The sequence below is a fragment of the Rutidosis leptorrhynchoides genome, chromosome 6, assembly GCF_046630445.1.
Source record: "Rutidosis leptorrhynchoides isolate AG116_Rl617_1_P2 chromosome 6, CSIRO_AGI_Rlap_v1, whole genome shotgun sequence".
NCBI classification, from domain to species: Eukaryota; Viridiplantae; Streptophyta; class Magnoliopsida; order Asterales; family Asteraceae; genus Rutidosis; species Rutidosis leptorrhynchoides.
In genome coordinates this window covers 398044998-398058442 of record NC_092338.1, presented here as the reverse complement: position 1 = coordinate 398058442, position 13445 = coordinate 398044998, and the positions used below count along the sequence as shown (strand labels likewise).

The 13445-nt window shown below is 32.2% G+C and overlaps 1 protein-coding gene across 1 annotated transcript; it reads right to left on the bottom strand.

Moving 5' to 3' along the window:
• Positions 1–465: 465 nt before the first annotated feature.
• On the bottom strand, positions 466–1867 carry LOC139853268 (pathogen-associated molecular patterns-induced protein A70-like). Its single transcript, XM_071842640.1, has one exon. It carries the CDS (start codon positions 1745–1747, stop codon positions 605–607), a length of 1143 nt encoding a protein of 380 aa, XP_071698741.1. The 5' UTR covers positions 1748–1867; the 3' UTR covers positions 466–604.
• Positions 1868–13445: the final 11578 nt, after the last annotated feature.

Below are 13445 nucleotides of genomic sequence, written 5' to 3'. Positions count from 1 at the left end.
CGAAAAAATCGGAACGAACTGCTTTCAAAAATGAGTAGGCGGGAATTAATCGGGAAGTAATATGTTCTTTTTCCAATTATGTCTATGTCTACTCTTAAATCAAATAATACAAGTAATTTTTATTATTTAAAATTAAAATTTTAAAATAAAAATAAGTTAGAGCTGAAAATATTTAGAACCTTTTACTTTTTTAGTAACGTCCAAATACTCAACATTCGTGGGATTGAGACATAAAATGCAAAACAAAATTTCTAATTTGGACCACTAAAAGGTTAAAAAAATCACTTCTAACATAAAATCATTATTCAACTAGATCTATTAATTAAAATGCACAAGGAATCAAACCATGGCGCAAATTAGTCCCCCCCGACATTATATATTAAAATTACGAGTATTATTATTATTATTTTTTTAGTACGGAATAAAATATTGCAACGAAAAAAAAAATGTAGTTTAAAACCCCACGGGTTTTAGTATGCAAAGGGGTTAATTTACAGAGGCAAAAAAAAAAAAAAAAAAAAAACATAAACCCTAAAATTTTACGTGAACAGCCCTCTCATGTGTTCCAAAATGTTACACAAAACACCCTGTAAAATAACAAATTTCACTTTTCATTCCCTCTATTTACCATTTCCTTGTACCTGATAATGGAATCCATCCTCTGTAACTTCAACTGATTCTTAAACTTATTAATAAAGTCATCCGCTTTTGCATCCACTTCCACGTCATCATCCGCTGTCTCTTTCGCCGTCGAACGCCTCTCCCTCACCGTCTCCGGACGACGGGCTTCAACTATATTCTCCTCTTCAAAATGTGAAAAGGCAGATTTCATACTCGCTGACTTTTTCATCTTCGCCGGAAGTTTCACCGGGATTTCACCGGACGCGGGCAGTGTATCGGACTTTGTACGGTTCACATGCCCATCGGTGATTTTACTGTAAATCTCATCCAAACTGTTAAACTTGTCGGCTTCTTCCGGATCAGGTGGGATCTCATTTTCGATCCGGGCCGGCTCGTAATGAAAGTGAGCAGTCACTTTTTCGATGGTATGGTTATCATAAACAAAATGGGTTTGGGCTTTAATGACTGGTACCGATACTGGTCCCTCATTAATCAGATTGAAATCGGGTCGGGTCGGTTCAAGATTTTCATTAGCAAGTTCTACCTTGTTTGCTATGGTACGGTTGACATCGGATCGAGTCGGGTCAAGATTGGTACTTTTGGGGTTTATTGAAATGGGTTTTGGATCTTGTTCAAGTGGAAGGTGTTGTTCATGAGGGTGTGAGTGATTGAAAACAGCCTCGTTGGTGATGGTACGGTTGAGATCGGATCGGGTCGGGTCAAGATTGGTACTTTTCGTGTTTATTGAAATGGGTTTTGGATCTTGTTCAAGTGGAAGTTGTTGTTCATGAGATGAGTGGTTGAAAACAAATTGTGTAGCAGCTACTACTAATGGTTCTTGTTCTTGTGGTTGTAGGGAAGTTTGGGGGTGTAAATTGTAAGATCTTAAAAGATGGAGGATGGATGGGGATCTAGTGAGTTTGGGTTCATTTTGGTTTTGGGGTTTTTTGTTTTGATCTTGGTCTTTGTCTTGTTGTTGTGGTTGTTTGTTATGGTTAGGTAAGTTGGAGGTGAAGAGAATGGTGGCAATCATGAGATTGAGGAAGATAAAAAGGATAGTTGGAGTGAACCAGCTTTGAATGGATGACCAAAAAGATGGTGGTATAGAAGATGAAGAATCTTCCATTTTTTTGTAGTTGTTTATTAATTGGGTAATGTTTGTTTGGTGATGAAATAAGTAGAGAGACAGAGTGTATTTGTGTGGTGGTTTTTGGAAGGGATTGTGGAGAAGAAAAAAGGTGGGAGTAGTGGGCTGAGTTGAGCATGTGTTTTGAGGAGGGGGAGTTGATGGGATTTTTATACTTTTTAAATTGTATAACCGACGAGGTATACAAACTGTCAATTATTTTTTTTTATTTTTTTTAATTACATAACGAAACTTATATACTCTATGAAATTAAAACGTTTTTAGGCCACTCCCTATCGTGACTAACACTATTCATCCTCTTAACTGCCACATCAGCACCACATCAACACTTATATCCTATAACTAACCCATAAAATCCTATAACTAAACACTCCCTATAATAATTGCCAATAACTAACAATGTACAAAAAATATAGCACAAAGTATAAACAATTTAAAGCATTGAGGGTCCCACATGCATATAACACTCTCGCCAAATCCATGGAGAATGCGGATAACTAACGCGGATAACTAAATGGTGCCTATGGTTAGTTACGGGTAATAGCGGGTAACTAGCGGATAACTAACTATAGGGAGTAGTCTTGTGAGGTTAGAGTTGAGGTCATGAATTCGAGTCTCGCTCAACTCATCATTTTAATAATTTGTCTGAAGTATAGAGCTTCAGATTGACCTTGAGGGAAGTTTTCTTCCAAATCCATTCAGGATTCAAACCCGGTCCGTTTGCTTATCGGGATGATTTAAGAATCTGATTTTTGCTATACGAATCGGGAAGGTAGTTAAGTCATCTTTGGTTTCCGGGTGATGCCGACAATTTACCTTCTAAAAAAAAACGTTAACAACAAAAGAATACAATCAGTTTCAGATATGCTCATACCTGAAAAACGACAATAAAAATATAAACTATATAAAACGAGCTTCAAACGAAACCAAAACCTTATGAACAAAAAAGTAAAGAGCTAAAAGCATATCAAAAGTAACAAACTTAACAGACGGAAACATAGCTCCATAATAGAATATAAGAAAATGACCTAACACCTATCGAAAACACAAACCGAAAGAAGGAATCCATGTCAACCTTTAGAATAGGCTTAACCATTCTACCATTTACCGTATCGCGTCAAATTTCACCCGAGCGATTGTTAAATTTGTATGAAAGAACGTTAGAAGATCCGCCACCAACCAAAATTATTGTTGAACGGGCTAGCAACCCACGATCCACGAGTCCTTGAAAGAAACTGGACTCATTATTTTCAGTATCGGCCTCCTAATCTTCATCCTGGAGATTAAGTTCATCAATCTTTTTTGACTTATTATTTTTGTATATCTTTTTCGTTATAACCGTTGCCGTCTTTTTCGTTATAACTGTTGCCCCTACAACACCTCTACTCAAATACATTTATGACTGAGAAATATAGAGTTTAAAAACTATTTCATTCGTCCCAATTTAATTGTCCTTTACAAATTTTGAGGAATTTAAAATAAGGTTAATAAATGTCAACTTAGTTCATTATCCGCTTTAAATACATTTATGATCGAAAAATATGAACTTTAAAAACTACTCCATTCATCCCATTTTAATTGTTTCCTATAAATTTTTGTTGAATATAAATTGAATTTGATATATATTAATTTTGCATTTATATTTAAAGTAAGGCCCCGTTTTTTAGAACTTAATCGGCTTAATTGAACTTAATGATATAAAATTGAATAAGTCGCATGGTGTTTGCTTTTGACTTAGCGAAAATAGAATGTTTCAATATTTTAAGTCATGAAAATGTGAATTTTCATAATCGTCCATACTCTTTCAAAACTGCTAACATAACTGCCGTATGTAAAAGGTTATATTTGTATTTTTGATTATTCAATCAGTATTCAGCACATAAAACAAACAATAGCTATTTATTCATCACTTATTCCTTACAGACATCATAAATTCATTCAGACAATAGGACTTAATAAAAATAAAAACAAGCCTAAGTTTAACTGAACTTATTTAAGAAAATGAATGATTTAGAGTAATAAGCGATTCCAAATGAGAGTTTAATGATATTCAAATGCATGATTTAGAGTAATAAGTGATGTCAAATGGGAGTTTAATGATTTTTAATATTACGTTAATTTTTAGAAAAATAAATAATTATTTTAGAACATATATAAATAGTAAAGTGAATATTTTGAGACGAAGAAAAGTAGTACTCGTAATCGTATAATCCAGTTTATATTTTTTGAAATACTATTTCCATCCCGTCAAGTGTTTACTTCGATCAAACACACAATTTTAAGAATTTTCTATAATTATAACTTTTACCATTTACTAATTAAATTTTTTCTTTACTCGTTTAAGTCTTTTTTCATGGATTAAAAAATAGATTAAATACTTCAAATGAAACAAATTAAAATACTCCGTAGTAACTTAGGACACAATTAAATTATTAAATGGAGGAGTAAGAGTTTTATCTTTATTTTTTGAATATAATTTTATGTTGATAATGAAATGCCCCGTTCATATTAATTATAAACGTTTCATATTAATTGATTTCTTTGCGAGGTTTTGACATCTATATGAGACGTTTTCAAAACTTGCATTCATTTTAAAATAACCATAACCTTTATTATTGAATAAAGGTTTAAAAGCATAAGTTTTGATTGTCGATCAAAGACAATCTCCTCAAAATACATGTATTTTACACACACCATTACATACTTGTCAACAATATATTACAAATACAATTCTAGAATGCAAGTTTATTTATTTAGAAAAGCATGATGACTCCAAATCTTGACGTTGAGTAAACATGCAACAGCGGAAGCTTTCTAATAATCACCTGAGAATAAACATGCTTAAAAAGTCAACAAAATTGTTGGTGAGTCATAGGTTTAGTTTCTATATAATAATCATAACATTTAATAAGCCACAATATTTCTTTTAATTAAATGCGCAGGATCATTACAACTGCAAAAATCATTCATACGATGAGTCGCCTGGTAACCGACCTTAACATAGAGCGCTTAAGATATCTGGCATCATACATTCCACTATTCAAATGTATGACAAGAACCCTTCGAAGTACTAAAACATTTCCACTATTCGAAAATGGGGGTGGTTGGTGCCCGTAGATCTACCTTTAGAATTCGCGTCAATTAGTGTTTTTCACTAATTCTTAGGTTACCAAGCATAATAATAATAATAAGTACAGATATCCGGTATAACAAAACAATCGTAGAATGTAGTTTCATGAACTTGTGCTTATTTTGTAAAACATTTATAAATTTGCTCGTATTCTCATCCCAAAATAATTTAGATAGTAAAAATGGGACTATAACTCACTTGTGATGATTTCCGAATAGATGGTAATAAGACTTGGCCTTTGACAAATTCACGAACCTAATAATAATATTCTTGTGTCAAGATATATATATATATATATATATATATATATATATATATATATATATATATATATATATATATATATATATATATATAATATTCTATACTTATGATACTTGTGATAATTTTAATTGTCCATTGTTAGTAGTCCAATGTTCGTAGTCCAATAGTCCGATAGTCCAACAGTATAAATATATATATAAATATAAATGCGTATATTGTGTTAGAATTTACTAACACTATAATATATTGTCTTAATATAATAAGACACATAATATGTATATTGTCTGAAGCAATCCGCAACCCATTGTATACATGTCTCAGGCTCGATCACAACTCAAAGTATATATATTATGTTGGAATCCTCTTCGACCCACAGCTAACTCGAGATTACTGCCAATGGTGTCTTATAGTTCGTTCCAATAATATATATAGAAGCAGTCAAAATGATATGTCAAAATTTTGTATACGAATCCACGGTGATCAAGTCATATATATATATGGTGTCTTACGATCTTTATTAAGACTATAATATATTGTCGTAGAACTTAATCACGACTATTATAAATTGTATTTTCATAAGTTCGGGAACAAGACATGTATAAATACATGTAGGATACAAGGTAAGTTAGCTAGGATAAGGTTAACATCCATTTTTATTAATCAAAACCGTAGCTAAAAACAAACAAAAATATCCAATTTTGTTTTACCCATAATTTCTTCGTTACAAATCCGTTTTGAGTGATTCGACTTGCCATAGTTTTGTATCGAACCGTTATTTATTAATCTAAACAGAAAAAGTATATGTTTATAGCCAAAAATACAGCTTAGGTGTCAAATACAAGAAGATGGTCATATCCGTCGTAAGAACGATATCTTGATGACTCTTTTGAAAAACATACTTCCAATTAGAGTTTAACCATGGATTTTGGATATATTTCATATACATATAAAATAAGATTTTTCACCAAAGAAAATCTTTTAATTCAAAGTTTAAGATAGGTTTTTAAAATTAAACTCAAAACAGCCCCCGATGATCTATGACGGCGTATGTTCAGTTTTAAGGTGTTCTTCGTGTTTACAAGTTTTATATCCTTATGTTAGCTTGACATAATGTCATAATACATGTGTTGAAGTATTTTAAAAGTCAAGTTAGAAGGATTAAGTTTGTTTGTGAACAAGTTTAGAATTAATCTAAACTATGTTCTTGTTGTTGTAAGTTATAAACTCATAATAAGATAGCTATATGGATATGAATCGAAAAAGATTATGAATAAGGTGACTACCTCAAATTAAATGAACAAAGTTGCTGATAAAATAAGATGATAATCTTGTGATCAAAGATATCCTTGATGGCTTGTAATCCTTGGAGTAGAATCATAGAATGAACAAAAGTTCGAATAAGATTTCTATCTTGAATTAAGATAGTTATAAGTATATGAATTGAACCAAAGCTTATATATGATTCTTACCTTGATAAAGAGGAGTAGATGAGTTAACAAAGTGTTCTTGAAGCTAGTTTATGATCAAAGTGAATGAAGATTTTCTAGTACTTGAAGTATGTGTGTTTAAAGAGTGTTTAAAGAGTAAGAAATGGAGAGAATACTTGGAGTTCTTGTGTGTGAGTATTATGAGAGTGAAGGTAAGTTAAATAGCTGATATGAATGAGTAAAAAGAGTGTTAAAAGTCGTGGTTCATGTATATGGTTAAGAGACTTTATCAAAATTTGGAATATAGCATAATAATGCAAACTAGAAGTTAAATGTTGGTTCCCACAAGTCTCCATCATGTTTATCCTTGTCTTGTGACTCACAGGTCTGCTAAGGAGGCTATAATTGGTATTTTATATTGGTATATACTCATAGTATTTAAGTATCGAAGCTGGGTATGATACGGGTGTAAATACCGAATGAATACGAATAGAATTCTTGATGGAATTGAATGAGATTATGAGTATAGCTATCTTTGTTGAGTATAAGTATGTTAGTATATATGTTTAAGTCCTTCAAAAGTGTATTAATACATATTAATACAATACATATACTGTGATGACCCAGAAATTTCTGACCAAATTTAAACTTAATCTTTAACGTTTCTGACACGATAAGCAAAGTCTATGAAGTTGAATCTCAATATTTTAAACTATTCAAATACCCTTCAATTGTTCTCAACGATTCGCGAATAATTATATGTAAATAGATACATATATATACTATAACTTGAAAATGTAACAAAGTGTTATGAAAATGATACTGTGCATTAACCTTATTGGTTTGATTATCTGATTTATATTTAGATAAGTTAACTAAAACGTTTAAGATGAACCAGTAAAACAGTAATTTGCTACAGTATTTTCGAATTGCTACAGTACCCGAAAAGCTACAGTGTTTTCGAAAATCACTATTTGCTACAGTAAAAAGACTTGCTACAACAACTTTGCTACAGTAAAACACTATTTTAAAATGAAAATGTGTATATGTATATGTATATACTACGAGACAATAATTTATAGAAGTAAATGACCAAAACACTCAAAAGTTTAAGATACACTTTGAGTGATATAGTTTATGGATAATTTAAGGCTATATTTTGACAAATGTACGTGTCACGAAACGTAAAATGCAAGTTTTCTCAGCGTACGAAGGGACACTCGAAAAACCAGAACCGGGACATAAGTCGCGTGATGACGTACGACTTATCGGAACAAAAATTACAAGTCAACTATGCACGTGAATTTAATATAATATATAATTAATTATATAAATTAAATATATTATATATATAATATAAAAATATGTCGACAAGCGTTAGGACAAAACGAATGTGAGCTGGCCACTTGAGCCATGCGATCGCATGGCTATCCCATGCAAACCCCATGCGATCGCATGGGGTACTGTTGCAGGCCACATCCTATAAAAGCTCGACTGGTTCCAGTTTCTTTCTCATTTCATTTTTACTTCGTATTATTATTATTATTATAATTTATATTATTATTATTATTATTATTATTATTATTATTATTATTATTATTAATAAGATTATTATTATTATTAATCTTATTATTATTAATAGTATCTGTATTATTAGTATTACACATAAAATACTACGACGAGGTAATGTCCAAACGATTTCAAAAATGGTTTTCGAGCGGGAAAGAGCTAAGGAAACTATGGGTTATAACTATGGAGGCTATGGGTAATGTTCAAGGGTATTGTTCTCAAGTCAAACCTAGTATTTATCATCTTCGTTGCGTCTACGTACTTTCCTGCAATATTAAATCACAATATTGATACGTAAGCATTTATATCTTATCTTTTATATATTAATTGTGTATCCATGTCTAGTGCTCGAGTATATATGTTATGCATGCTTGTATGCTAAATTTGGCCGTTAAACAGTTTATAATGAATCACAAATTAAATACATATATTACTGGTAAAAGGTATATGATATACATGTTTTTGGAAAGCTGGCGAAAAATCAATGACTTTTCATTTAGATATCAAATAGTTTCGATGAACGGATTAAAAGATATGATCAACTGAATTATGATTGACGTTAATTGAAATTGCTTTTGAATCTGCAATTAAGATTTAAATAACTTGTATACGAGATTGATAAATTGGATTTTTGAATATTACCAACCGAGTAAATGAATCCTTATATAAGGTACGTCTCGTTTTATTAAACAACTGTCAAAATTGACTTTTTGGAAATGACTTTGGATAACTTTTGTATGTCAATCTCGAGCATTAGGATTGTGATACACTATGACCTGACCTAGCTTGATAGACATTTATTGACCAACATATGTTCTCTAGGTTGAGATCTATGGTTATTTGGTAATCCAAGTTTCAGTCACATTTTGGTGAACGACTTTATATGCTGCTAAGGTGAGTTTCATATGCTCCCTTTTTAATTGCTTTTGCAATCTATATTTTTGGGCTGAGAATACCTGCACTTTATTTTAAACAATGGACACAAGTACATACTTAATTCTACACTGAGTTTGAACCGAAAATCCCTTAGCTTTGGTAACTAGTAACTGCTGGTTATAAGAACTGGTGGGCGTGAGTAGTTATATATGGATCCATAGGGCTTGATATCCCCGTCCGAGCTAGAGCACTAGCCTTTTAACGGACGTATGCTATTTGAGAAGCGTACACGTTGGTTTGCGTGTATTATTAAGATGATTATACAAAGGGTACAAATTATATATACGTTAAGTTTAGTTACCAGGGTGCTCAATCTTGTAGAATATTTTGATAAACGTTTCTGGATGAAACAACTGAAATCTGGTGGTCCACCTTTATATACAGATTATGCGAAACACTAAAACTATGAACTCACCAACCTTTGTGTTGACACTTGTTAGCATGTTTATTCTCAGGTTCCTAGAAGTCTTCCGCTGTTTGCTTATATGTTAGACAAACTATGTGCATGGAGTCTTACATGGCATATTTATCAAGGAAACGTTGCATTCACCAAATCATCACCATGTATCTTATTTTGACTGCATTGTCAATGGAAGTACTATTATAAACTATTATTTACGGTGATTGTCTATATGTAGAAATCTTCAGATGTCGAAAACCTTTGATTTAAATATTCATTTATGGTGTGCCTTTTCAAAAGAATGCAATGTTTACAAAACGTATCATATAGAGGTCAAATACCTCGCAATGAAATCGATGAATGACGTGTTCGTCCATATGGATTTGGAGCGATCGTCACAGTTGGTATCAGAGCGTTGGTCCTAGTGAACCAGGTCTTGCATAAGTGTGTCTAACTGATAGTTGTTAGGATGCATTAGTAAGTCTGGACTTCGACTGTGTCTGCATGTCAAAAGTTTTGCTTATCATTTCTTGTCGGAAATTACCTGCTTATCGTTCTTAGTCTAGACACGTTTTACTGCATTGATTGCATGAATAGTGTATAGACAAAATTCGTATCTTAGCGTATCTGCTAATTCATATCTTAGCGTATCTGTTACTGTAAACTTTTCCTGACATCTTTCAAAAATTCCTCCGTGATTTATGGAATTTTGGTATTATATATACATATGTAAATTATGTATTGAAGAGTACCAATCTAAATTCTATAATCTATTTTATATCAAAAATCATCTCCCTAATTATCCAAGATGGATCCCGTATCTAGTTCAAATTCCTTAAACTCCGACAGCTATTCCGATATGGATATTCACCTGAATTCCGAAGACAGTGTAACCGGAATAGATCAACCAATTAGCCATCATCTATTCTGGATGAATTGGGGATGGGTTCGTAGTCTACTTAATCATTGGAGACAAGAAGAAGGTGATCTCTTCCATCCACCACATTGCCCTCTTGGCGAAGAACCTGAAGCACTTACCGGCGAACCTATTCGAGACACCATTTTCTCTCTCATTTCTAGAGTATCTCGTCACGATAATATACTTTCTCAAATTTTGGATCTTATTCATCCGCTCATCAGAATCGCCAATCATCCCGGTGTAGTAGAAGAAGTCAACGAGCTTCGCACTCGGGTAGCGACTTTGGAGAATATGGTGCAAAGGTTACAAGCACCAGCAGCATCACCGGCATCAACGGTACCACCAATAACAACACCAACAGTACCATTACCACCACCAACAACATCCGTATCGCAAACCTCAACTTCACAATCTGTTCCACGAGCATCAACGTCATACGCACTGTAGTTACCAAGAAATACCAGCAACAATAACCGATGAAGTATTAACTCATTTCCCTGAAGAAATTTTATGTATATTTAATATATATTTATTTTGAAATCAAAATAAATCTTTTCGTACTAAGCTATTACATGTGAATCTTAACTGGTAGATACTACTCGGTTAGTTCATATTACTAATATGCAATGATGTACATCCTTCCTTAACAACTTAACCATTGTTAACTACAATCTCTGTTTCAACCCAATGAATTTCATTTCATAATAAACCAAGTGTATTAATCAATTACATAATTGATTTTACATTTTCAATTTTGATATACTCGAAACTTTCCAGAAAACATCATCTGTACCTTGTAAGGTTTACAAAAATTCCACGAGCACCAACATCCTTCACCGAGGAATATCAATAAGAATAAATAACGAAGTGTCGATTTCATTAATGGAAAACTCCGCAAAGATTATGTAATCTTTAATGTTTTAGAGATTAATCATTTCTAAGTCAAGCCGAAAATCAAATGAGCTTAATATGATATTAACTCATTAAATCCGTATTACATCTGAAGAAATATACATACATATATTTTCATAAAGACTGTAATGAAAATTCTTTTGTACAAAATATTACTTGTGAAATCTTTAACGGGTAGGTAATTCCCGGGAAATATATAAGTTCACAATTAATATGTTATACTGTACATTCTTCAACTTTGATTCAAAAAAAATTATTAACTATGCTCACAGCGATATACAATCGTTTCCATACAAATTCAATTATATATTCTGATATTGATGGATCGGAATCCAAGTCAAGATTTAACGGGTGACATCATTCTTAGATCTCTACATCTTTCAAAGCTATACTTTGACTTCAAAAATGTGAAAGATCCTTTAGCATTGTTATTACTGAAAATAATATTGCAATCCCTTTTCAAAGTATCCAGTTTTACCACACTTTCAACCAGTCAACTTCGACTTTTCAGATTAACCTTATTATAACCTTGACATATACGTTCTTGTTACTGGAGAATCTTTCATGTTCCACCACATTAGCAGTAAATTTACCAACAACTTTATTAATCCTTGACCTTTCAAAAAATCCTTATACTCATTGAAACCCTATCATGTACTCATCTACATCTTGTAACAATAATTGCCATACCAACCACCGAGAATTTGCAATCTGTATTTTGAATCTCACAGCATTTTCTACCACAACAGTTATATATAGATAACATCTATCTTCTAGACTTACATACTTCGAATGTGAAGTTTCTGAAGAACATCCCAAACTATGAACTAGTTCTCTGAAATTGGAAAAATGCTGATGAAGCAGCAAAAACTGTAAATGACCTTAACAGTCAGAAGTTTGATGATAAAGAATAGTATGGTGGTAAAGCTGAGAAAAAGAGAAGGTTTGGAACTGAAAAACGGATTGAGTAAAGTATGAAAGAGGCTGTGGATAAATCACAAAGACTGAACCTGCCTTCAAAGAATCCAAATGATTCAGTGACTGCTAAAACCATTAGTAAGAACCTTACTTCTTATTCTAAACCTTCACAGACAGATTTTCTGCATCATCCTCTGATATTAGAAATTCTAAGATATCATCGTATCTTTCATTATAAATATCCTCGATATTTCTAGAGATATCTTCATACCTATTCTTATCGGAAATTATTCATCTCTTCGCGCTATCTATTTTACATCATAAAAGAAACTATTTTAGTTTCAAAAATCTGAAAAATTCGAAAAATGGATGTTTGAAGTAGTGTTGGGAACTGAAGCATGAATTAGTATAATATAATGACACTTGATCAACGTAATTATATTACAGTAAGTCATGCTGAGTTTCTAATGGAACGTGATAAAGGTTCACAGATCACACCCTCATCATGAACCATGTTACATAACTCTTTCATTCTATTTAACCTCTAAATATATTAAGAAAATATTTTTCTTGATGATTCGGTCTTTTCCAGATATTCTAGTAATTTGACAAATTAAGATCGTGCCATTACAATTTCCTTCATAGAACATTAACTATATTCATTTCAAAATCTATACTTACGAATTTTGGACCATTATTCGCTTGACTTAAAGGCAGGAAGAGAGAACGAAAGCATGAAGCTTCGAAATATAACGAAGAATATAAAGCCCGATAAAAACACATAAATTACAAACCATGTATATCAATAAGTATTGCAACGTAAAGACACGGGAGAACTAAAAACACTATAAAGCCAAGAGTGTAGTAAAAGTGAATAGATTCCTCGGGCGGCAGATGAAAAAGAAGAATGATAGATATGAAAGTTAGGAGTATACCAAGAATCAGAACTGGATGAAGCATTTTCACAATCTTTTGGAAGTATGAAATAGGGAAGAAGATTATAGGAGTGGTGAAAATAAATGAAACGGAAGGGGTCAATTTATAGCGAAATATCAGACATAGCACTCGAGGCAGATTACGCATTTAATCAAGGAAATCCTAATTTCCTTAAATTCCGAAGAATCAAATCTTATTTAAATTATGAAGATTTTTTATTCCTTAAATTCCGGAAATCAATCGTTACTACGTCAAGAGATAAGACG